The sequence below is a fragment of the Pleurotus ostreatus genome, assembly GCF_014466165.1.
Source record: "Pleurotus ostreatus strain PC9 chromosome Unknown scaffold_9, whole genome shotgun sequence".
Lineage (NCBI taxonomy): Eukaryota > Fungi > Basidiomycota > Agaricomycetes > Agaricales > Pleurotaceae > Pleurotus > Pleurotus ostreatus.
Window position 1 is genome coordinate 1,820,511 of NW_023503164.1, and position 23,240 is coordinate 1,843,750.

General features: G+C 50.1%; 8 protein-coding genes across 8 annotated transcripts; 7 read left to right on the forward strand and 1 right to left on the reverse strand.

Moving 5' to 3' along the window:
- Positions 1 to 2,580: 2,580 nt before the first annotated feature.
- Positions 2,581 to 4,081, forward strand: PC9H_011789 (uncharacterized protein; the record flags this gene model as incomplete). The annotated part of the gene is made up of 11 exons (XM_036781270.1): positions 2,581 to 2,635; positions 2,697 to 2,770; positions 2,832 to 2,868; positions 2,941 to 3,019; positions 3,078 to 3,153; positions 3,214 to 3,250; positions 3,307 to 3,451; positions 3,504 to 3,557; positions 3,608 to 3,690; positions 3,745 to 3,899; positions 3,956 to 4,081. 11 exons carry the CDS (start codon positions 2,581 to 2,583, stop codon positions 4,079 to 4,081), a joined length of 921 nt encoding a protein of 306 aa, XP_036627125.1.
- Positions 4,082 to 4,648: 567 nt separating this feature from the next.
- Positions 4,649 to 6,146, forward strand: PC9H_011790 (uncharacterized protein; the record flags this gene model as incomplete). Its single annotated transcript, XM_036781271.1, has 8 exons — positions 4,649 to 4,703; positions 4,762 to 4,832; positions 4,890 to 4,926; positions 4,981 to 5,059; positions 5,309 to 5,491; positions 5,555 to 5,608; positions 5,660 to 5,957; positions 6,021 to 6,146. 8 exons carry the CDS (start codon positions 4,649 to 4,651, stop codon positions 6,144 to 6,146), a joined length of 903 nt encoding a protein of 300 aa, XP_036627126.1.
- Positions 6,147 to 6,398: 252 nt separating this feature from the next.
- Positions 6,399 to 7,908, reverse strand: PC9H_011791 (uncharacterized protein; the record flags this gene model as incomplete). The annotated part of the gene is made up of 11 exons (XM_036781272.1): positions 6,399 to 6,524; positions 6,589 to 6,743; positions 6,799 to 6,881; positions 6,940 to 6,993; positions 7,054 to 7,198; positions 7,253 to 7,289; positions 7,346 to 7,421; positions 7,485 to 7,563; positions 7,627 to 7,663; positions 7,722 to 7,795; positions 7,854 to 7,908. 11 exons carry the CDS (start codon positions 7,906 to 7,908, stop codon positions 6,399 to 6,401), a joined length of 921 nt encoding a protein of 306 aa, XP_036627127.1.
- A 1,595-nt stretch (positions 7,909 to 9,503) lies between these two features.
- Positions 9,504 to 11,382, forward strand: PC9H_011792 (uncharacterized protein; the record flags this gene model as incomplete). Its single annotated transcript, XM_036781273.1, has 5 exons — positions 9,504 to 10,100; positions 10,149 to 10,680; positions 10,738 to 10,988; positions 11,041 to 11,204; positions 11,259 to 11,382. The coding sequence occupies 5 exons, from the start codon at positions 9,504 to 9,506 to the stop codon at positions 11,380 to 11,382; spliced, it is 1,668 nt and encodes a 555-aa protein (XP_036627128.1).
- A 452-nt stretch (positions 11,383 to 11,834) lies between these two features.
- On the forward strand, positions 11,835 to 14,871 carry PC9H_011793 (uncharacterized protein; the record flags this gene model as incomplete). Its single annotated transcript, XM_036781274.1, has 13 exons — positions 11,835 to 11,892; positions 11,960 to 12,033; positions 12,100 to 12,136; positions 12,197 to 12,275; positions 12,324 to 12,399; positions 12,467 to 12,503; positions 12,565 to 12,709; positions 12,768 to 12,821; positions 12,880 to 12,962; positions 13,019 to 13,173; positions 13,225 to 13,346; positions 13,603 to 14,372; positions 14,429 to 14,871. The coding sequence occupies 13 exons, from the start codon at positions 11,835 to 11,837 to the stop codon at positions 14,869 to 14,871; spliced, it is 2,133 nt and encodes a 710-aa protein (XP_036627129.1).
- A 1,054-nt stretch (positions 14,872 to 15,925) lies between these two features.
- PC9H_011794 (uncharacterized protein) lies at positions 15,926 to 18,176 on the forward strand (the record flags this gene model as incomplete). Its single annotated transcript, XM_036781275.1, has 10 exons — positions 15,926 to 16,097; positions 16,146 to 16,174; positions 16,226 to 16,254; positions 16,303 to 16,510; positions 16,563 to 16,674; positions 17,019 to 17,269; positions 17,361 to 17,408; positions 17,467 to 17,564; positions 17,627 to 17,741; positions 17,790 to 18,176. The coding sequence occupies 10 exons, from the start codon at positions 15,926 to 15,928 to the stop codon at positions 18,174 to 18,176; spliced, it is 1,449 nt and encodes a 482-aa protein (XP_036627130.1).
- A 1,732-nt stretch (positions 18,177 to 19,908) lies between these two features.
- Positions 19,909 to 21,570, forward strand: PC9H_011795 (uncharacterized protein; the record flags this gene model as incomplete). Its single annotated transcript, XM_036781276.1, has 4 exons — positions 19,909 to 20,094; positions 20,146 to 20,406; positions 20,455 to 20,943; positions 21,004 to 21,570. The coding sequence occupies 4 exons, from the start codon at positions 19,909 to 19,911 to the stop codon at positions 21,568 to 21,570; spliced, it is 1,503 nt and encodes a 500-aa protein (XP_036627131.1).
- A 347-nt stretch (positions 21,571 to 21,917) lies between these two features.
- On the forward strand, positions 21,918 to 22,899 carry PC9H_011796 (uncharacterized protein; the record flags this gene model as incomplete). Its single annotated transcript, XM_036781277.1, has 4 exons — positions 21,918 to 22,212; positions 22,286 to 22,555; positions 22,635 to 22,715; positions 22,793 to 22,899. The coding sequence occupies 4 exons, from the start codon at positions 21,918 to 21,920 to the stop codon at positions 22,897 to 22,899; spliced, it is 753 nt and encodes a 250-aa protein (XP_036627132.1).
- Positions 22,900 to 23,240: the final 341 nt, after the last annotated feature.

Sequence of the window (23,240 nt, forward strand, 5' to 3'; positions counted from 1 at the left end):
CATGTAAAACTCTAGAAGAACACGGGTAGCTTGAGGACGAAGAGCTACCGTGGTTTGTTGTCTTTGGTATGTACCTCGCGAGCTCCTGCGTGTACTTCCAAGCATAGAGTTTGATCATGGCACGAATAACCTCTGATAGGTATCACCAGTTGCCTTCGCAACTACAACGAACAGTGCATCAACACACTATGCGAGTCGAAGGACCGTGAAGCAACACTCACTAGTAAGACATCATCCGTAGTATATCGTTCACTCCGAGAAGATTATCATCCAGCGTATAGCATTCCACGTCTCCTCTACCTCGACTTTGTCCGGCCATTCACCGAGGTGCCAATCAAGGAAAGGACGAGTCAAATCGGGAGGGAACGAGCGCAAGCCCTGGATTTCATTTATGATCTCGGCGTGCGCGTCGAATAGACCCTTTCTAACGAACTTCAAGTCTGTTGCTCCGTATTCCTCCTTGAGCGGACGTTGGATAAAAGTGAAGTATCGTCAGGAGTCGTGGCAATGAGGGCAATAATGTCGTCGATCAGATCGTTCCGCTTGAATATCTCAATGGCCTAGACCATCTCGCTAACTCCGTTCTTGATGCGGATGCGGACATTCGCGTCCTCGTCTAAGTACTCGGCGCTGTGAGATGTTGATGAAAAATCCCAATGTCTAAGACCAGATGTTTCGTACGTACCAAGTTCAACAGGTCTCAATTCGGTGCAGAAGACGATGAATGTACGTGTAAGCTGGAAATTTCCTCCCGCCTATAGAGCATTCTAGATATGGCGTAGCTATTTTGCAACCTTCTTCGAGATTTGTTCCGGGTACCCGGCCTGTTCCTCACACCCGTCATGGTAGTCGTTTTTACAACTACTTTTCAGCTGTTTCAGAATATAATTTATGAAGTTCTTGCAGCCGTACACAATTGAGCGGCCGTGTAACTGGGTCTTCAAAATGGATGTCGGGGCTGACTCGCGAACGTGAGAGCATGTCATGAAGTGGAGATCCAACAGGGGACAGAGGCCCTAACGTTTAACCTTTGAAAGTGCTAGGGGATCATCCGGAAGTGAAGTAATTTCGCGAACGTAGCGCCGGATTTGACTTCGCTTTCCGGCTCGTACATACTGCACTGTTTCTTCGCCAGACGCGTCGCATCGGTGAATTGATCTTCGTTTTTAGAGCTCGGGTTGCGTTTCGCTGGGGTCAATCATCACAGTGTCTTCAGTTTCGGCGATGTGTTTGGAGGCTACGTTTCTTTCTGCCATTTCGTGGACTTTCGATTGTACAGGACGCGAGTTGGGGTTTGGGTCGCGTACCCCTAGCTGGTCGTGGGAATATAGCACGCGGAGGGCAGGTTCGCCCTGCAGCCACCAAGTTCTTAGTTACTGTTCACCGTTGTGCCGTTAGATTCGAGATACAGGACTTGGATCTACGCCGCAACGCTGCCAACCTATCTTGCGAGGAGAGCCTGCATTGCTTCTTGCAAACGAGGGACAACTACGGTTCTCAAGCGCGAGACTCGGCGTATGTGCATCCAGTAAAGTATTCAATTCTTCATTGCGCTTTTTGTCAATGAGTGAAATGCTCACACTCATTTGGGGAAGCGAAACCAGGCTTGCCACTGCAGCCAGGTTGACGGAACGAACCCATCGCGTGTCTTGTATCTAGCGCGCTCAGCGACGGAAGTTGGAACAGTTTGTAGTTCGCCCTAGCGGAGCAAACCAGGACTTCTGAGCCTGGAATTTTCAGTGCCTCACGTTGATTGAAGTCATTCGCCATCTCCCAGAATGTGCTGGTCAGCCAACACCTCCGCGCCAAGACCGAGCATTCGAGGTCGATTGTTAACAATTCATTCCGAAGGATGCCATCGCCACCGCAGCCTGAGGCCTCGCATTCCCGTATTCGACGGGAGGGATTTGTTCGAGGAGACATTCAATGGACTGCAGGATCTCGAGTAACCTGCTCGGATACAATACGGTCGTGAACGCAGAGTGTTGGCCAATCGTCCGCCGAATCCGTATATTCATTCCCCAACGACCAGACTCGCCGTCTGGCAGCCCACAATCACAGACGGTCTTTAGGACGTTCGCAGGATCCAATGGCCTAGGATAATCGGAAAATTAGGTTCGGGGAGCGAACGTTTGAACGCTGTCATACGCCCCAAGTGGAATGTAAGGCGACGTTTAAGATGCGAACGAATGCCAGAGGATAGGCAGGTTAGAAGCTTAGTCCGCTAACAACTCGGAGGTAAGCATGTTCCTCTTGATCTCCGCAGTCGTTGAGTCTGTCCAGGCCATTGCACCATTCTTTGCTTCCTCCCTTTTGGAGTTGAACGCCATTGGTTGCGCCTTCGACAATTACAAAGCGACTCTATCTAGAGGTATATCGCGGTACACCTCTTCTCCCACTATGCCCCCTCGGGACTGGATGAATAATCCTATTACAAACCCAAGAGTAATGGTCCGTATGCGGTATATTTCGCCTAGGCTGAGTAAGTCGAAAACATCTGGTATTAAAAGGTGCATCACTCATAATCTACGCTAGACCTTCTCCTTACTAGCCTATCAAGCATAATCTTACATCTCAACCATGTCATCCATACCCTTTTTCACCCTCAATAATGGCGTGAAGATGCCTGCCATCGGTACGGTTGACTGTTCATGTCTCAAATGTATCCTGCTGAATGGCATCGGCATTTCACCCAGGATTGGGTGGATGGGGCGGCGAAAAACCTCATGAACGGGAGGCAGCGAGAGCGTGGTTTCTGACGGCCTTACAGGTCCGTTGTTGGACCTCCCAGCGGCACTCCGCATCATCTAACTCGTGTTTATTTATGGCAGTCTGGATACAGGCATGTCGACGTTGCGCAAATTTACGGTGGGCCTACAAATTCCCCCCTCCCCCCGAGCACGCTCAACTGAATTCCTCGCGATCCGCGATCATCTCAAGGTACTGAGGAATCGCTCGGGAAGGCCGTGAGGGAGTCAGGCATCCCCCGTGAAGAACTCTTCATTACGACTAAGCTTCCGTGAGTCTGACATCCGTGGATGAACTTGCCCATGATCCAATATGTCTGTATCTCGTAGGGCAGGCCATCATTCGCGCGTGGCCGAATCCTTCCAGGAGTCTTTGGATAACCTTGGCCTCGACTATGTCGACCTGGTGCCTATCATTCTCTGATATATCAAACTCGTCAACACTCACTGCCGTCAACACTTACAGTACCTTGTCCATTTCCCGTTCCCGTTTGCGTACGAAAGTACGACATTTTACTAAACTCTGGATCTCGAAATACAGTTGCTTACTTGGCTGTAGAGGGAGTCGCATTTCCCAAGAACCCAGACGGGTCAATCAAAGTCCTCGATTCTCCCTCGTTCGTTCAAATCTGGGCCGACGTTGAGAAGTTGCTAGATACCGGAAAGGTGCGAGCGATTGGCGTCAGCAATTTTTCCGTCAAGAAGTAAGTACAAGGCACGTCTTATCAGGATGTCGAAGCTGACATACGCCAACAGCTTGGAAATTCTCCTCAAGTCGGCAAAGGTTATCCCAGCTGTCAATCAAGTCGAGTAAGTCATATCACGCAAATATCACCGCCTACTAACGTGACATTGGAAAGGTTACATCCATATCTCGCTCAGCCCGACCTAGTTGAATACTGTAAGAACAAGGGTATCGTGGTTACTGCCTACACCCCTACCGGTAAGAATGTCTTAGTGATAGTGAGCGACTCTGTGATTTTAATACTCTTTCCAGGTTACCAGAATGTTCTTACTAACCCCACCGTCACGGAACTGGCTGGGAAGTACAGCGTCAGCGCCGCACAAATTGTATTGGCGTGGCATGTCGCCCGTGGTATCGTTGCGGTACCGAAGAGCAGCAACAAAGAAAGGCAGAAACAGAACATCAACGTACGTGTTTCTAAGTTCTCAGGAGGAACTGTTTCGCTTATTCGCTATGTAAATAGCTGCCGACGTTGGAGAAATCGGACGTCGCAAAGATCACGGCTCTGGACAAGGGGGAGAGATTGTGCGTCAAGCCAGATGAAGCTGGTTTAGTATTTGGAATGACGCTGGAGCAGCTTGGGTGGTGAGCAACAGAAGGCGATGGCGATCCATCCACACGGTGTGGACATGGTAAGATACTATGCATGATATACGAGACCCATGTACTCGCTGAATGGGAGTACATATATCGGATGGTGCCGAACCGCATTTATGATCGTGTTAGTGACTCAGGGTAACAGTACTTACTGATCAAGATCGAGTTGCAAGATCGAGTTGCCGGTTGGGATGCCGGTCACTCACCCTCCTTGCATCCAACCCCCAAGGCCCCTGGGGATTTATGTCGTGCCTCACTGTATGTGTTACGGTTACGCCTTTTGTATCGTTTGTATTGATGATCATCCCTGAAGGTAGCTCTCGTGAGAGGATTGTCAGGAAGACACGCTCATGTCCGTGAGGCTCGGCATATCGTCCCTACACTTTCTCTGTTCGTCGCAAGACAATGAGTCAGCTCATTGTAAATCCCGGTGAAAAGGGCATTATGATATGCTTTAATCCTGGACCGTTCTGAACCCCTTGAACAGTATTTAAGTGCAGGATTCAGACACCCAGTTATCTATCTGCTCGAACTCTAGCAATACGCCGTTGCATCTAATATGTCCCCGATACCCATTCTCACTCTCAACAATGGTGTAAAAATACCAGCCATCGGTATGTTTCTGAGCGAGGCTTTAACCTCAGTGTACTTACTGATACGTACGGCTTATAGGATTGGGAGGCGGTACTTATCACCCTGCGGAGCGGGAGACTGCAAAGGACTGGTTTCTGACTGGATTACAGGTTAGGCGAAGTTTTATCCCCCTGCGTCCCTAGGGCTTAATGTTATGATCACATTAGGCTGGGTACAAGCTGGTCGATGTAGCCCAAATTTATTGTGGGTGCCCAGCGACGACCCGGTTAGCATGCGGGGCTTACTCTCTCTTACCAGGTACCGAGGAAGGCCTTGGAAAGGCTATAAAGGCATCTGGTATCCCCCGGGAGGAGCTCTTCATCACGACGAAGATTCCGTGAGTGTGAGCGTCCGCGATGAACTTGACACGTTATCTTTGATTATTCCATCCCCAGCGCGGGTCACCATTCACGTGTGGCTGAATCCTTCCAGGAGTCTTTGAAGAATCTAGCTCTTGACTACGTCGATCTAGTGAATATTCTTCACTGTCAGTTCTGAAGATACGACTAACGAAAACGAATATTCACCACAGTACCTGATCCATTGGCCTTTTCCGTTCGAATACGAAGGTAAATCTTTCTCTAAGAGCACCTATGGCTATCATAACATCGTGCCTACTTTCAGAGGGGGAGTTTTATCCCAAGCACCCAGACGGCTCGATCAAAGTTGCTAAATCCCCGTCTTTCGTGGAGCTCTGGGCCGAAATAGAGAAGCTGCTGGACACCGGAAAAGTTCGAGCAATCGGTGTCTGCAATTTCTCAATCAAGAAGTAAGTGGACGGCACAGATGAATCTAGTGACGCGATACCTGACTGACATGTGGGCATCGTTAGCCTCGAGATCCTTCTCAAGTCCGCTAAAGTCGTTCCCGCCGTTAACCAGTTTGAGTAAGCGGCCTTGAAAGCGCAGCTCATCACACACTGATCACCGTCTACAAGGTTGCACCCATATCTCGCTCAGAATGAGCTAATTGAATATTGCAAGAGCAAGGGCATCGCCGTCGAGGCATATACACCTACCGGTAACAAGGGTTGTGAAGACCAGCATCGTGCACATGCTCACCTTATGTTCTTTATTCCAGGTTATCAGAAAGTCCTTTCCGATCCAACTATAACCGAGTTAGCGGGAAAGTACGGTGTTTCCTCTGCGCAGTTAGTGCTGGCTTGGCACCTCGCCCGCGGATGTATCGCCATACCGAAGAGCAGCAATGCAGAAAGACAGAAGCAAAACCTTAATGTAAGACATGCTATTTGGAGTTTGAGTGTTGATGACATTTATGTTAATGAACGGGATGAACAGTTACCAACACTGGATCCATCGGACGTTGCCAAGATTTCAGCTCTGGACAAGGGAGAGAGGATCTGTGCCAAACTGGACGAAAACGGCACCCTTTTTGGAGCAACGGCCGAGCAGCTCGGGTGGTGAAGTAAGTATTCCGAATGTATGGGAATGCTGAACCTTTGGAGATGTACCAAAACATTGTAAAATATCATTTCGCTGCTACGCTGTGTCAAGTATAGGATCCGCTATTGTCAGCACCTCAATCTATTCGTCCAATCGTACCTTCTCCGTTATTCACCATCCTCACTCCTCGATCGACGCACATACGTCAACGCGTCAAATCCTATAGACCAGTTGCCGTACGCAAACAGTGTCGCGCCTTAAGTCGCTCAGCGATTACCACCCAAGGACCTCCATCGTGGCGCCATAGACCTTGCCGTTCTCATCAGGTTTGTTGCAAAGCCGCTCTCCTCTGTCGAGAGCCGTAATTTTCGCAATGTCCGATGGCTCCAGCGTTGGCAGCTGTTTAAACAACGAGTAAGTGAGTGCACAGATCCTTTCCCTACCAATGAGCGGAAACTCTCACCGTGATATTTTGTTTCTGCCTTTCTTTATTGCTGCTCTTTGGGACCGCCACGACGCCGCGGGCGACATGCCAAGCTAAGACTACTTGCACGGGGGCAACACCGTACTTCCCTGCCAATTCCACGATGGTGGGGTTAGTCAGAACGTCCTGATAACCTAAAGTGAAGATTGTGAGACGAGCGCGCGCCGTCAATAGTGATAACAAACCCACCTGTCGGGGTATACGCAGCAACCAAGATGCCCTTGTTCTTGCAATACTCCAGCAATTCGGGTTGCGCGAGGTATGGGTGCATCCTTCAACCGCCTGATGAGCAAACATCGGTCGGTCGGTGAACGCCTGCGAACAACTTACTCGACTTGGTTAACGGCGGGGACGACTTTCGCCGATTTTAGAAGGAGCTCCAGACTATCCATGATTACATGCATCAATCATCGCGTCGCGAAACAATAAGAAAGGAGGGCTCACTTCTTTATCGAGAAATTGCTCACGCCGATGGCCCGTACTTTCCCGGTGTCGAGCAGTTTCTCTATGTCGGCCCACACCTCGACCATGGAGGGCGATTCGACGACTCGGAGAGATCCGTCTGGTCCTTTGGGAAGGTAATTCCCCTCTGAAAAGCGCAATGTTAATTCACGAAAACTGACATTTGGTAGAAGTAACGGACCTTCGTACTCAACTCGGTGCGGCCAATGGAGGAGGTACTTTAGGCGTTTATTTAATTAGCACCGAAGCTGAATTCATGGATAACAATACTCACCAGATCGACGTAGTCAAGGCCTAGGGAGGTCAAGGAATCCTGGAAGGACTGGGCTACGCGGGAATGGTGGCTCCATCTGCAAATATACAGATGGTACACTGCATGAGGTATGTCTCGCAGAATCAAGAGGCTGACTCACGGGAGCTTCGTCGTGATGAAGAGTTCTTCGCGCGGAAGGCCTGACTCTTTTATAGCCTTCCCAAGGGATTCCTCGGTGCCTTACAGATGTTAAGTTGTGAGTAAATGTGTTCCACGGGGAACAGACTAGTGTATCTCCTCACCATAAATGTGCGCTACGTCGACGTGTCTATACCCAGCCTATCATGGTTGCTGTTATTTCGAGGAACTTACGTAAATGAAGGGGATGATTACTGACTTGTAGTCCTGTCAGAAACCATCCTCTGGCCGCCTCTTGCTCTTTAGGGTCTAAACCAGTCCAGCCGCCTAGCCCTAAGTAGATATGCAAGTCAATGATATTGTTTTCTGCGCAGATACATATTGATCTCACCAATCGCTGGAATCTTTACTCCGTTGTTGAGAGTATAAATCGGTATAGAGGGCATTGTGTATTATGTGGTAGTTGACGAAGACTTGGAACGAGCAGGCTATGGACCAGTGCAACCATTGCCCATGTATTTATTGACCATGGGCTGGGTGACGTCGACATTTATAAGCTGTACGCTGATTCATCCAACCCAATTTCGATAGCAGCGGAAATGATGCGGGAAGCAGGCCACTGGCGAGTGATGGATGCGTGCCGGTCTGCTTCGTCTGCATTGCGGCAGCGATGAAGGGGGGAAAGGATGCCTCGTGGCCGGATGCTCCATTCTGCAAAGTATGAGCGGGTCCTTCGGCAAGTCAACGTTTCGCTTCTTGAGTCTTCATACTAATTGGTGAGCCGCGAGATACACCTCTTATCTGAATGAAGAAGTTTAAGGCCTCGGTCACGGTCCTCAAGCTCAAGGATGCATTTCTGGTCGGCCAACAGGTCACGTTGAATGCCTGTGCACGCACTAGGTAGTTCCCCTGATAAATTCCTCGTCAACATGGATGCCAATGTAGGTGTAGGATGAAGATGGTCCAGTCGTAGTATCGCACACCTTGTCTGTACTCATCGATGTTGATTCTCGATTTCTACATCATGATCCACTTCCACTAATACGTCCACGACATGGTCGTCGCCACTGAGTTGGAGATTCTCGGCTGGTAAAACCCACAGTGTGCAGCGTATCGAGGCTTACTTTACGCTCCCATCGGAGAAGTTACTCTAGAGTCTAGATGCTTGTGACAGTTTGGAAAGGCGAGGAAGGCCCTGATCTGATTCACAGTTAGCCCACGTCGGAAGGCGAGGAAATGGATTTTCGCTGGAGGTTGACCAAGTTGGGTTGACCAATTCTGTCCGTAACTTCTCGCAGTACGATATTTTCAATCGTTATCGTCAAACCGACAAGACTGGTCCACCAGGCTAACTTCTCGCGGCGGCCTGCCGCGCCGGGGTACAATTATCAGAAGGTCTTGAGCTTCCTCTGTGGTCTCAAGTAGTATAGCGTAGATTGTTTTGTGTTCTTAGACGTGTGAAGCCATCTCATAATTTACTTCAGCTTTCGTCTCCTTTTCTCATCCATGAGCCCAGGCACCGAGGCCAGTGCTGCGACTTTTCAACCTCCTATCATCTTATCAACGCACTTTCCCCCCGAAGTCCTTGGCCTAACACGACTTCCTGATCATGAAATTTGCAGTACATCGGCCTAGGCTTGGGATCGACACCGAAATTCGTCTTCCATACTGCGTGCTGATCAGAACAAACGCTGTTTGATACTTACAAGCTATATATAATACGGCCGGTAAACATACGATGAAATCCACTCCTCCTGCCTCCATTCAGGCCAACGCCCGAAGGACATACCGGGCCCGAGACATCATCTTTGCAACTTGTACGTACGCGTTCGGTTCTTTGCTTGACGCTCATCAACCGCTGACCAGGACCTTCCCACAACGCGTCTGCACTGCGTGCTCATGACAGCTCCCTGTCAATTTTTGGTTAGATTCGTTGGTTCTTAACCGTCTTTTGCCGACAGAACGCTTCACTTATATGCGAAGTCTTGGAGAAGAAGGGTTGCCTTTGGTCACCACCACCCCCTCCTTGCGTCCGCCCACGATGATCTCCCGTTTAGTGTCCCCGCGAGACATTTTGCTCCTCGTTGCGGGGGCCGCGTCCATGTACCTACTATCTGCGTGGTTCCTCATCCCGGATAGAATCACGGTCAATACCCATTTCAACCAATACCCCATCGCTCTCGATCACACTACCGCAAAACTCTCTGGTAGAGCGACTACCACCGTCTACACAACGCGGCATGCCACCAGGACGATCAACCAGTTTCGAACTGCCACCGTCACCGAAACCGTTACGGAGACCGTGGCTCCCGAACCTACAAATTCCATTGATCTCGCGCCAGTTATCCCCGAGACCACGATCATTCAGCACGCGCCGGGATGGACTGTTTTCCGCAATCTCTACATGGCCCACGGCACTCTATACATCGTCACATCCGACAGAGAGGCATTCCCTCAAATTCGAACAATGTCGAGTACTGGTATCGCCTTCAAAAATAATCCCGATAATATTGAAGATCGTGATGCTACGCCAGAAAATATGGACTTCCTGACTCCGGAAGAAGCGAAGGATCTCTGGGGGCCCGACTTCACGATCGGTGAAACATTCAACCGTATAGTCTCTGTTGAGGGGAGCACAGTGCGTACCATTTCCGTTTACAATATGTACGTGCTCACAATGAAGTAGTGGTTGTTCAATGATCCGCGCCAGTTTCTTCATCACTATTACCACCTGGTTGCAGAGCTTCTTTTTGGTGCCTGGGCCATCTGGACAGGTTCCTTCACCGAGTCTTCGTACGACACAGTCTTCCAGTACGCCGACGTCTATTCGCCGCCCCCAAAAGTCGATCGAATGATCTTCGTCCACTCCGATGCAGATGGATGGCGAGATTCCCCTGGCTTCGATGCCTATTTCCTTCGCGCTGCCTTCCCCTCCACCACGATCGAACATGCCGAAGACTGGCAGGATCGTGTCACGATGAGCACAACGAACACCTCACACGATGATTTCTACAGCGCGACGCACCAACGGGCCTGGCACTTCCCACTCGTCCTACTCGCAGATCGCAGCGGCGCTTTCCGCGGCCAGTCCTGCGGAAGTCGCACCCAGCGCACGGCGTCAGAGGCATGGGAGGCCATGATCACACGTGGGCAGCTGCCGGGTCTGGCTGTTGGCGGGTGGTGGTCGCCCATTCGCAAAGCAGTTTGGAAGTTCGCCGGTGTGCAGCTAGATGCGAGTCTGCAACCTGCCTCGAAGCAGGCGGCCCTCGCGGAAGCGTTGCGCGTTGGGGGGCCGGAGGCGATGATATTGCCGATGACGCAGCTGCCTGCACCCGAGACTATCGTGATCACGTATATCAGCAGGCAAGCGGGCAATCGGAGGAAGCTCATCGACGAAGATCACGAAGGACTTGTTAGCGCACTGCAGGAGCTGGTGGATCGGAAGGGTCAGGGATGGGAGTTCCAGCTTTTGGAGGCAGAGAAGATGACGAAGGATTCACAAGTGCGAGCGGTATCGAGGAGTACTGTAAGTTGTTCTGCGATGTCAGTGTCGCTGTTCTCATGGTGGTTCCCTGTAGATTATGCTTGGAGTGCATGGGAACGGACTCACGCACCTTGTTCTGATGCCCCCGTCGCGGCTGTCCACCGTTATAGAGATATTCTACCCCGAAGGCTTCGCCCACGACTATCAATGGACAACAACTGCTCTTGGAATGACGCATTTCTCAGTTTGGAACGATACGTACGTCTACTTCCCCATTCATATTATGAGATACGAGTACCAACGGCGCTATAGGTATCATTCCGTCTTCGACAAGCCTAGCGTCCACTATCCGGAGGGCTTCCAAGGCACAGAAATACCAGTCCACGGTCCTACGGTTGCGAAACTGATCGAGGACCGCGTCGAAGGCCGACTGTAAACACCGCCGATCTTCACTTATATCTACGGACAGAAATCTATGGGATGGGTTAGCACAAGGGATCTAAAGAAGAGGTATTCCTCCCCCCAGGGAGCGCTATAGAACGCTTCGTATATTTGGGGATAGGTACGTTGTACGATTGTATCGTTGCAGCTCGTTGTAGCTTGTATCAGCGAATCACATGGAATTCTGTTGATTGATCTTCCTAAGCCTAAGCCTTCCCCACGTCCGTGTGGGCGTGACGTGATACGATGGGATGCGATTGGTCGGGATAATTGCGTATGCCACCGCTGAGATGCCGGTGAAATGGGCTTTGTCACTGTCCATTCAATGCCTTGCCTATGCGGAGAGAGGCTGAGTAAGGCAAATACACGGCAACGCGGTAGGATGGCAGTATATCTTGCCTTCCTTCGAGTTACACGAGCCTGACGCACAGCACACACATTGGCGCAATGTCTTCCGGAGTCCCCATCCTCACTCTCAACAACGGTGTGAAGATCCCGGCAATAGGTGTGATCTTCCCGAGCTAATCTTCGCTGCTATCTAACTACAGTTTCTTCCTTTTCAATTCGTGTAGGGCTGGGCGGCTGGGGTGGCTTGACAGCTGAAGAGAGGGCCGCAGCGAGAGGGTGGTTTCTGACGGGATTGCAGGTCGGTTGGTCGATCTCCCGGCGACGCCGTACAGTTGAGCTCGATCGCTGAGATTCACCACGGCAGGCTGGGTACAGGCACATCGATGTTGCACAGATGTACGGTGAGTACACAATAGTAAGACTCAATGATTAACGGCATCTAACACTTCGGTATAATTTAGGTACCGAGGAATCCCTTGGGAAAGCCATACGAGAGTCTGGCATTCCGCGCGAAGAGATCTTTGTCACGACGAAGCTCCCGTGAGTGTCAAGATAAGCCAACAAGAGTTGTCTTATACCTTGGCGCAGATGGAACCATCACTCGCGCGTAGCCCAATCCTTCCAGGAATCTTTGAACAATCTAGGACTTGATTACGTCGACCTAGTGAGTGGCGTTGTTATCCTTCGGTTAAGAAACGACTGACTAAAGCCAATAATATCTGCGTCCTTAGTACCTAGTCCATTGGCCTCAACGAGTTGTACTTGAAGGTACGGTTCTCTCCCTACGAACCCCACTTGAAGGTCCTTGTAAGACAGTTCATTCTTCCAGAGGGAAACGACTTCCCCAAACACCCGGACGGATCGATCAAAACCGTCGAATCCCCGTCGTTTAACGAAGTTTGGGCGGACGTGGAGAAACTGCTCGATACTGGCAAAGTGCGGGCGATTGGCGTGAGCAATTTCTCGGTCAAGACGTAAGCGCATTAGACTTGCTGTTGATGCTGCAAGGCGGTGACTGATGTGCGACAATAGCCTCGAGACCCTGCTGTCGACCGCCAAAGTCGTTCCCGCGGTTAACCAGGTAGAGTAAGACATCCAGCGAAGCATTGTCATCAATCCCTGTCCGCTAACTTGACCTTTCAAGATTGCACCCGTACCTCGCGCAGCCCGACTTGGTTGAATACTGCAAGAAAAAGGGCATCTTGATCACTGCTTACACTCCCACCGGTGAGGCTCTCTGCTACGATTGTTGCGATGCACTCGTCTGATGATTTTCGCCTTAGGCTATCAAAACGTCCTTACTGACCCCACAATCACTGAACTGGCGGGCAAGTACCGTGTCTCTCCAGCGCAAATCGTACTGGCGTGGCACGTCGCGCGAGGAGGTAGCGCCTGCCCGAAGAGCTCCAACGTGGAAAGACAGAAGCAAAATATCAATGTCAGTTCTTCTTGTGTGGCATGTGTTGTTTACTTACTGGTTGATCTACAGCTTCCTACTTTGGACGTAACAGACGTCGCTAGGATCACGGCGCTGGACAAGGGGCAGAGGCTATGCAACAAGCCGGATGAAAATGGTAGAGTCTGGGGAGTGTCAGTCGAGGAACTCGGATGGTGATTCACCATGAAACACTTGTAATAATTAGTAGTGTAACTCTGGGAGTAGTTAGAGGCTGTATTCAGGAGAGGACAAAACCTGTCGAGACGACTAGTTATTCTACGTGTTTGCCCAGCTGGTGCGAGGTATGAGAATGAAGTGATGATAGGCGCCCCAAACATGGTTAATCCGCAACCATTGTCTGGTATCTGTAGGCGAGTCCTTCCGCTTTCCTGGACGACTGCAGCCCACTCAGATGTATTTGCGATGTAGCATGCAGACCTTGGCTTCCAATTCCTCTTCCAAAAAGCTCCCCATTGAGCTCATCCATGATATTATCGCTGACCTCGCTGATCAGCACGACGCCTTGTACTCGAGGGAGGATTGGCTTTTCCGCAAGAAGCCTATTGCCCCAGGCCTATCCTCTTGCTCCCTTGCATGTCGCGCATGGAACTATATATGCCGGCCTCACATCTTTAGCACGATCGTCATGCATTCGGGTCAAATTAACGCTCGACTTTCTTTCCTGCACTTCACATCCCCTCATCTCTACGAGCATATCCTCGACCTTCGGATATCTGTCGGAAATGAGTTGAACAAGGCTCTGAATCTTGAAAGACACTACTTCGATCGATTTACGAATCTACGTGCTCTATACATTGCCCTCGGGTTTTCTACCAGGGCCTCATACGGAAGGCTGTGCATGCTGGGTATCTTGACCCTGATCTCTACCGTCCCTCTGAAGCGTCTTGTCCTTCACAGTTGGGTCATCGAGGAGAATGGATCGGACCTGCTGCATGTCCTGTCCGCATGCTCAAATACCCTTGAGGATTTGACGTTAGACATTCTCAACACCTTTCAAGAGACAACATCAGTGGAAACAGACCCCGTTCGTCTGGACTCTCTCCACAACTTGCAGCTCAGAGGATTTCCTCCACCCAACTTGATTGCTTGCCCCAATCTCCAATCCTTGACAATTGCCAATGATTCTTGTGACATTCCTTCATGGATTCCCGCCGGTTTGGCCAAGCTTGTTCTCGATGGTATAGCTTATACTCCAATTTTCCATGATGTCTGCTTTGGGCTTACTCCCTTGTAGTCGGCAAATCTGTTCCGTGTCTCGGCACGACAATATCCCCCTCCGACATATGCATCATTTGTATACGCAGACCATACCACGCCTCGTACTCTATGGTCATCCAGTTTGCAAGGGAGTCTCTCCAGTGCCTCCCGCACCCCGCTTGTGTTACGCAGCTTACCATCAAGATTGCTTGTCAGCACATGGCACCACGCCTTGAGGAATATGAAGGGCTATGCTGCGCCATACAACCGCTCCATAGCCTCGGGATGTTGAAGCGGGTCAACCTTAGTATTGATCTTATCCCGGGAGCTTCTTTGCCATATCCCTGGCAGGACGATGCAAAGGAGATTGCCAAGCTCGAGAAAGCATTTGCTCCGCTATTGGGAAATATATCACCTGTCGACGCCCTTGGGTCCTTTGCTCGCGAGCACGGGCTCAAAGTGATCATACGATGCGATTAGGCTTCATCTGCAGGTGCGATTGAATCCTTTCTAGAGTAGATATCGCATTGAGGATATATGTGAAATTCTTCTGCAGCTCGTAAACTTGCCTAGACTCGTGTTCGCCCTTGCAACGTGTCCAGCAAAGATATTTTTTTCTGCATTCCATCCGCCGATGAGCTGTACTTTGGGGGTATCAGACCTGCCAGGTTAAATTATTGCCCCCTTCCATTCAACCGACATCGACGTTGAAGCAAGTTACTATACCACACAGGGGCTATAAGGGGGACACGTGCACGACGGCCAGAAATGTTTACCATTAATACTCTTTCCAAACTTCTTTCTGAATGGCACCGCATCTTGAGATATTAGCTACTTAATCTTCATTCGACAACTTATCGTCCTTCATGACTCCTCGTTGGAGGCGCCACTAGTTGCTGCGGTGGCACGAGCAGTCTAGCACTACCTACGACTAAGCTTTGGTTTCGAGTTCTCGCTTTCAGCTTGCTGCGAAGGACATCAACGTTTCTCGGAATGTGGAACTACTCTACCCTGGCGAGTTTACCTCATTACTAGACTCGGCGAGTGTTTAAGGTTCATTGCAGCTTTTTCGGGTTTCTATAGAGGTCGGTTTCTTTTGGAGCTACGCGAGGATTCCGCTCCTTTGTTATGACGCGGGAATCAAACCAGTGTTTTGCTGCGAGAAGGAATCCTTTAGATGTTCATCCACTGGTACATTCATAACTTGGCATTGGGGTGACTTCCCTTTTACGTCGCCCAAGCCGGACTGTATACTCTGCGGTGTACTCGCACTGAAGCATTTGTTCCCGACACAACCCGAACGCCCACGACCGGGCACTGACCCGATGGAAGAGGACTTCCCATACCCCGCAGACGCTGTGCATCAATCTAATTACAGCACGTCGGCGATCACAGTCAAAGATGAAATCAGTCGACCGCAGTTGAACGCACGCAGTTCCTGTGCGCAGCACCTGCTGTAGCTTGCTGTAGTGATGATCATGCGTGGGTCTTATTAACTGCAAGTAGACTTGCTCATCACCCACGCAACGTTCAGATGCTCTTCAGAGCCACCTATCGATTCTTCAAACGAAATTTTGGAGATAGCCATGAGCGTCAAGACGAGCTCGAGCCTCGCTCCACAGTCAAATCTGAACACTGGAGGTGGCTGTTGACATTGTCTGTTTGTCTCGCCGTGCCAGTTCTGTTAGAAACGCTTGATTATACGGGTAAGTGGCCATTCCCTGCCATCCCGTAGATCGCTGACCTTTGTCTAGTTGTGGCGACCGCGCAGCCTCACATCGCTGTATGTTCCTGATAAGCATCTGAATCCTTGCTGATGTTCTGCAATGCCCAGTCCGCTTTCAACCGACTAGATCTCCAGAGGTAGTATTCACCCTTGGTACAACTACTGTAGCTAATGCTGCTGCCTAGTTACATAGGAACCGTCTATTTGCTCACATCGACGGCCTTCCTCCCATTATTTGCCTCACTTTCCGATGTTTTCGGCAGACACTTCGCCCTACAGCTCTCGTTGTTTATCTTTATGATAGGGAGTGCCATCAGCACCGGTGCGTTGAATATCGAGACTATGCTCGCAGGCAGAGCAGTAGCGGGCGTCGGCGCGGCCGGGTTACTTACTGTTTGTTTATAATCGTCTCGGTTCAAAGAAATGACTGATATGTTTATTACAGATCGTTCGGGTGATCATCTCTGATTCAAGATCGCTGGACAGCAACAACTGGCAGACTACTTTGCTGTTCTTCCTTTACACGATCGGATATGTCATTGGTCCCGTTATAGGCGGTGCGTTAGTCGGTATATCCTTCCGATGGATCTTCGCAATCAAGTGAGCCGTTCCCCCACATGTTATCGAAGCCTTTCGCTGAAACGCACAAGCCTTCCTTGTTGCACCGTGTCCATGATTCTATCCCTTGTTCTCTTGCGGAACAAACTGAAGGATCGTCAAGCTGCAGTCGATGCCCGTTACAATAGTCGGGGAGATCAGGGATTCGTTGCACGGCTTCTTCGAATCGATTGGATCGGCGCTTTCATCTTCATCACTGGGGGTCTGCTACTCCTGCTGGCGTTAAACTGGGGATCCAACGAGGCATGGAATAGCGCAAAAGTTATTGTATGCTTCGTTTTAGGAGGCCTGCTCATATCGATCTGCCTCTTCTGGGAGTGGTTCTTAGAGAGCCAACGTACCGATACCGCAAAAGTGAACTTGTTAGCCGTGTTCCTTGCCGAGCCGATGATTCCACTGGAGATATTCACGTCATACGATGTGTGCGCTGTTTTAGCTGCGTCATTTGTATCGGGGATGGTGATGATTGTCATGCTCTACTTTGTCGCCATCTTTATGACCATTGCTACTGGTTTATCTGCCACGAATGCAGGCGTTCAACTGTTGTATTTCGCTCCTGGGATGGCAAGTTGACCTCCCGAACCAATGTCATGTTTTATCCATCGCTGACGTTGATCGTCTATAGGGAGGCGGGTCATTGCTGTCGTCTCTCATGATCAAACATCTGCGCCAGGTACGTGAGCTTTTCTTTCAGCTGTTGTAATCCATTCCTAATGTATATGTTCCGACAGCCGAAGTACCCAATCCTATTCGGTGGCCTACTCCTCCCCATCGCGCTCGGTTTGATCTCGCTGGCAATGCAACAGGATAAGCAGAATCTCGTCAAAGGGTGCGCTTCGCTTAATTATCTAGAGATCACTCTTAGCGATAACTTCTACTCCGTTGGTCTAGATTTATGGTTCTGGCTGGTGTCGGTATCGGTGTAGCGATAGGCCCCTTAGCCATCCACGCGCGATTCTCCCAGCCACCAGAACGCTTGGCGATTGTTTCTGCAATGCTGCTTTTCGTAAGTATTTCATGCCCCATCAATTTCGGATTGACGATGATTATGTAGTTTCGGTCGCTCGGAGGGACCATCGGCCTGGCTCAGTGCGCTGCAGTACTCAATGCTAAAGTCCGTGTCTATCTTCAAGACGCGGTAGCATCGGGCGCAGTCTCCGCAGAACATGCAGCAGCCCTCGCGTCGATCTCTGGTAGCGGCGGGTTGGGTTCCATCCAGGAGATAGACATCCTACCACCGGATGTCCAGGAATTAGTGAGGAATGGGTTTAGGAACGGCGTGAGATGGGCATTCATCTCGTTGATACCATGGGCGGTGGTTGCTTTCGTCTTGACAGTGTTCTTGACAAACATTAGGGGTACAGATGCGGAGGAGGAGCCGGATGTTCTTAAACGCGAAGAACATCATCTACGACACATTTCTCCGCGATCGGACAATTGATGTTGATCGGGGGTGCTTATACCCAAGTTTACTACGTGGTGTTGGGCGTCTTTGCTCCTACAAATCGTTCAGCAAGTGAAGTGGGGGTCCTTGCGAAATGTAAGCATTCCTCACAACAGCGTGCGCCTCAGCATAAATTCGCCATCTTCAATAAACGGTTCGTCATCAATTTAGCTATATTCACCGCACGAATGTTCTTTCTCCGTTATTAGTGTGCTATCTTGACGAGGTTTACAGTTAACAGAGGAATTGGCGTAGGGAAGTTCAGCATACACCGACGTCACTCATGCCCATAGTCTCGGTTGGCCGTGCGGATCTATTGTCATCTATGTCTCACCGCTTTTGTCCTCAGATACTAAGACCTCATGTTTTTTAAAAGACAATAGTGGTCGCTGCTACCAGACCCTACCTCACGACGTGACAATAACCGCTTCATCGCCTTGAAGGCTCCACTTCAACAACGCACTTTGGATATTCCGGGCATTACTGGCGAACAGACCGAGTCTTGGACAGCCTTCGACAATGTTCTGCTCTATATAACTCTGGCTTTGTCTCTGGCGGCCAAAACATTGCTCAACCCCCGCCCTCACGACTAACTATCTTAATCTCTCTCACAAACCCACCACTCAAAGCACGCATGGACATATTCTTCACCCTCGTTGCCTACATCGTTCCCGGTACGGCACAGCCTGCTTCGTCGTCGGCGTCATCTTCGTCCACCTCGAACGATTCTGGCCCTTGTTCCGACGACGAGAGGACTAGATCGGGGGCGTTTTGCTACTGCGTAGTCACATGAACGCTCGATTACTGGTGCGGCGTCCTTCTCTTTTACCTCATCGCAATCACTGACTTTCAGTCATCACCTCTAGTCTTTACATATACACTTCTGAGACGGGACTCCAAGGTCAGTCCAGATGAATACGACATTTGCAAGCCTGACGTCGTTCCCCAGGGATCCGTGCTGGCATGGATCAACTTGATGGTTCATGGATATCACCAGACTAATCATTATGTATTATCGCTACTCACGGACAACTACTGTATGAAATTATCTGTTTATCACGTTTCTCCGGGATCCCGGGCTCGGAACGGATCAGAATGGTTGGTCCGACTCATAATGCAACCCATGTAGCGCTAATTTGTTGCTTTATGCTTCCGCGTCCCTTAGTGTTAAAAATAGCCGAAGCGAGAATAGAGCAACCTCGGATCTCAGCCAATCATAACGCAGCTTTCAGAATGAGGCAGTGGGCGGGGTGGCTGTGAACCCTTTCACGAACACTGAGGAAGGTGAATAGCACGTTCAAAGTCTTGACAGATTGAAGCTAGCTAATAGGGCACCAGCCCCAGCGAGCCAATTACAGCCGGAAGTTGCAGGCCGACCGTGAAACGGGCTCGAGGGTTGTCGAAGTTTGTCCCTCGTCAGGGTTGCCACCCTCAACTACAATGACCAAATCTGGCCACTATCTGTATTTTGGAGGACAATGGAAGCGCCAAGTGAACCACCGACTGACTATCTAGTGGTTCTGGAAACCACGCAGAGTTCTACATAAGCAGGCGAAGAGTCATCTCCCCCCGACAGACGCTATTTCACCTCCGGTTTTGTTCAATTTCTCACAGGGTTGCAGGAGATATAAGTATCGCTCAACAATTACCCTCACACATATCTCTCTAACCCCCATCCCAACGTCCATCTAAATTTATTTCCCCCTCCCGCGCTACCTCTCCATCAACCATGACTTCCTACACGACTTCTGATGCTGCATCGGAAGCTTCATCATCTGTATTTGCGACACCCACTGCTACCTTGGCATCGTCCGCCCCAACGACTAGCCGCATCCGCCCAGACCTATCTTCGCCATCCAAGAAGTTGGTGATTCACCAGGAGGTCAACAGATCTGATCCTTTCGTCGATGAGCCCGTAAGTATAATTCCCATTCTTGGCTCCGTCGCGAATTCAAATCCTCTTCAGGTTTCGCCTAGCAGAGTCCACCGGAGCCCTGTGGATACATTTTCCTTCGCTAAGACAGCAAGAGAGTTACAGATCGCTCGGGAAGCCGCAAGCTTGATTCAAGCCAGGATTTCCGAGAATTCTGCGGTCGAAGTCGAGGACGACTCTGAGGGCATCGATGACGACGTCGAAACTGAAATCAGAAGTAGCGGGTTCGAAAAGGTCAATAAGTGGCTTATGTCAATTCCGTTCACCCCCAAGCGACGCCGAACGATGTCGGCAGTAAGTAGTCAACCATTTGATGTCTTCCATCCACTAAAGAACCTTCAGCCTTCCTCTGCGTCCTCGTCCCACACCTTCCCTTCTTCGCCCTCTAGTCCGAAGTGGAAGCGCTATGTTCCAAGCATCAAAAGGACTTCCAGCTCACCATCCATGGCCAGTGCTACGCGTAGCGTCCCGACTACGCCAACGAGAAATCGTCGCTTGTCCCTTGCATCCCTCAAGCGTTGGTCCACAGTCCAGCGAGCTCACTCCCTCCCAAACATGCATAGCCCTCCCTCCACCGCCTTTCCCTCCCCAAATACACCGAACACCCCGTGCTCTCCCAGTGCGAGGCGCGAGCGTCGGCTGTCGTTAGCCTCCTTCAAGAGCTGGACTTCGCCATCCAGACTCCGGACGTTCTCTATGACCAGCTCGTCAACTGGTGGCTCATCCGAATTTGGAGTTCTCGCTAACGCCTCTGACGATGGCGACGACACATTGTATGACGAAAGCTCGGAACCTGATGCCTCTTCAAGTGCTAGTGGCGACGATGAGGATGTCAGTTTCTTCGGCCTCTAGCCTGTTATGGTATCTTACTCACATTCTCTCGTTGTTTAGTCCGTCGACTCTGAAGATTCAGACGAGACTCTTCTTACCCCGTTGGCTTTATTCGCATCGTCTCCCACTAAACTTGAGAAAGTCGAGGAAGGCGACGAGATCGACTGCTTCTTCGCCACACCCACAGAGACGATGAAACGAAACGCGGATGTGGACTTGGATACTTCAGACCTAACCATCGAAATATCAATTCCTGATACCCTCGCGGCTAAGCTACTGGCTGATACACCGCTGCTGAACAAAGTCCCTGATAAGAAGCAGCAGAAACATACTCATTCACCTACCCTCCCCTCAAACGCAGAGCTCGCCACATTTCCGTGGCCGACCAAAGAAACCATCTCTGAACCATCTCCATTCCCAACCATCCCAGATCTCTGCCACGATCTCAATCTCACGCAATCCAACATCCAAATGCACAGTAACGCATCCGGAAAGTGGTATAATTTATTAATATTTTTATTATTCTCGCCTTTCTTATTTTTATTCGCATCTCTTGGGACGTTTTTCTTTTTTATCTTAGGCGTCCCTCTTCACGCGGAGAATAGGCCGACTGCAACCCTTGACTGAGGGTTTCAGGCGTCGTATTCGCGCGTGTTTGAAAGTCAGAAACCTCCACTTCGAGGTCAATCTCACCGCCTTGTTCTGTGAATGTTGTCGTTTTGCTTTGTGCACCTGCTTTGTTTTTCGCTTTCCTCTTTGCTTTCTTCTTGCTTTCTCCTGCTTTCTTCTCACTCACGATTTTACGCCCAAATCAAGATTATGCCTATGCCTTATGCCCAATTATGCCCACGAAATCATAAATGTACTTATGCTAACGAAACCTTGAATAAATAAATTTCTTCCATCAATTAGTTCCCTATTCCCTTAACGTTTTCAGGGGCGCTGAATCAGTCATCGCCGCCACATGGACTTCAATGTCTGCCCCTTCGCCATCCACCACCACCTCAGACGGTTCTAGTGACTCTCGTGGCCGTGGTCGAGGTCGAGGCAAATCACGCGGCGGCCTAGGGAAGTACCTCCGCGCGAAAGGCCGACGAGGGGGTGGTCGTCCCGCTGTCTTCGGCAAGAGATTATTGCTAGATGGCGAGGAACCTCCGGATGAGGAGGACGAGGAGGCAGCTAGAGAATTAGAACAGAAGTTCTCGAGGAGGCAGCTAGGCTCTAATGCAGATCGATATGCTGAACCAGAACCAGAGTTAGATTCGGACGGTAAGCCACTCGTTCAATGATATTCCTGGATCTAACGTGTTACTCGTGTGGACTCGTCGCTTGTAATATGTAGGGGAACCCATCGTCGAGCCCGAGATTGATCTATCGCATTTTCTGGAGCGGCAGAGGATATCGGACGAGTCTGCTCTCCCAGGGATACCGCTGGGTAAAGACGCTATAGAAGATGATGACGAGGACGTCGATCATTCCTTATCGAAAATATTACCATCGTCCTCAAGAACGCCTGCTGCTTCATCGAAGAAGGGTCGCGTGTCGCAGATCGAATGGGATAAAGATCTAGCTCAACTGAGCAAAGAGAAGGCAGCCGCGGACGCTGCTCGGGGTGCGTACTACCTCCCTAACATAGCTCCCTGTAGTCTGGATCTAAGTCGGAGTATTTGATTGATTTGATGTGTTCGTAGACCTGAAGGAACGATTCTCAGCGAGGGCAGAGCACCTGCGGAATAAACCAGCCGTCCCAACCCGTCTTACGATCAAAGAAGGTAGGTATCCCTGCATCCTAGCGAGATAACAAATATTGATTAGATTCTAACTCTCGTCCGTGGACCGGTATTTGTAGATGAACTCAACCTGCCCCCAGCATTACCCCCCGCTGACGGTTCGTCGCATCCTCAAAAGGGGTCGAAAGCAGAGATGGAGGCTTTCCTCGACGAATTGTTGGATTGATCACGCCATCAGATGTACACCATTCGTGTAAGTCTTAATCTACATGTACATTTCTTCATGAGCTTCGTAGCAACGTCATCCAAACACTACCAGTGTCTCGCCAGAATAACAAATGAAGAGAATCTTGGAATTTTTTTGACTGATAAATATACAGTGAGGACCTATTTTTGTCCTTTCATGGTGGCATAAACTACAAACGCCCTGTAGGTAGGTAGACGCTATTACTTTCTTTGTCTCTAATATTATACAATAGAACGAAAGATATAGGTATCGATGGTATGCTGATGAGAGATGATGAGTAGATGATGAGGAGGTCCGAATGAGAGGAGAAAAGGAAGACA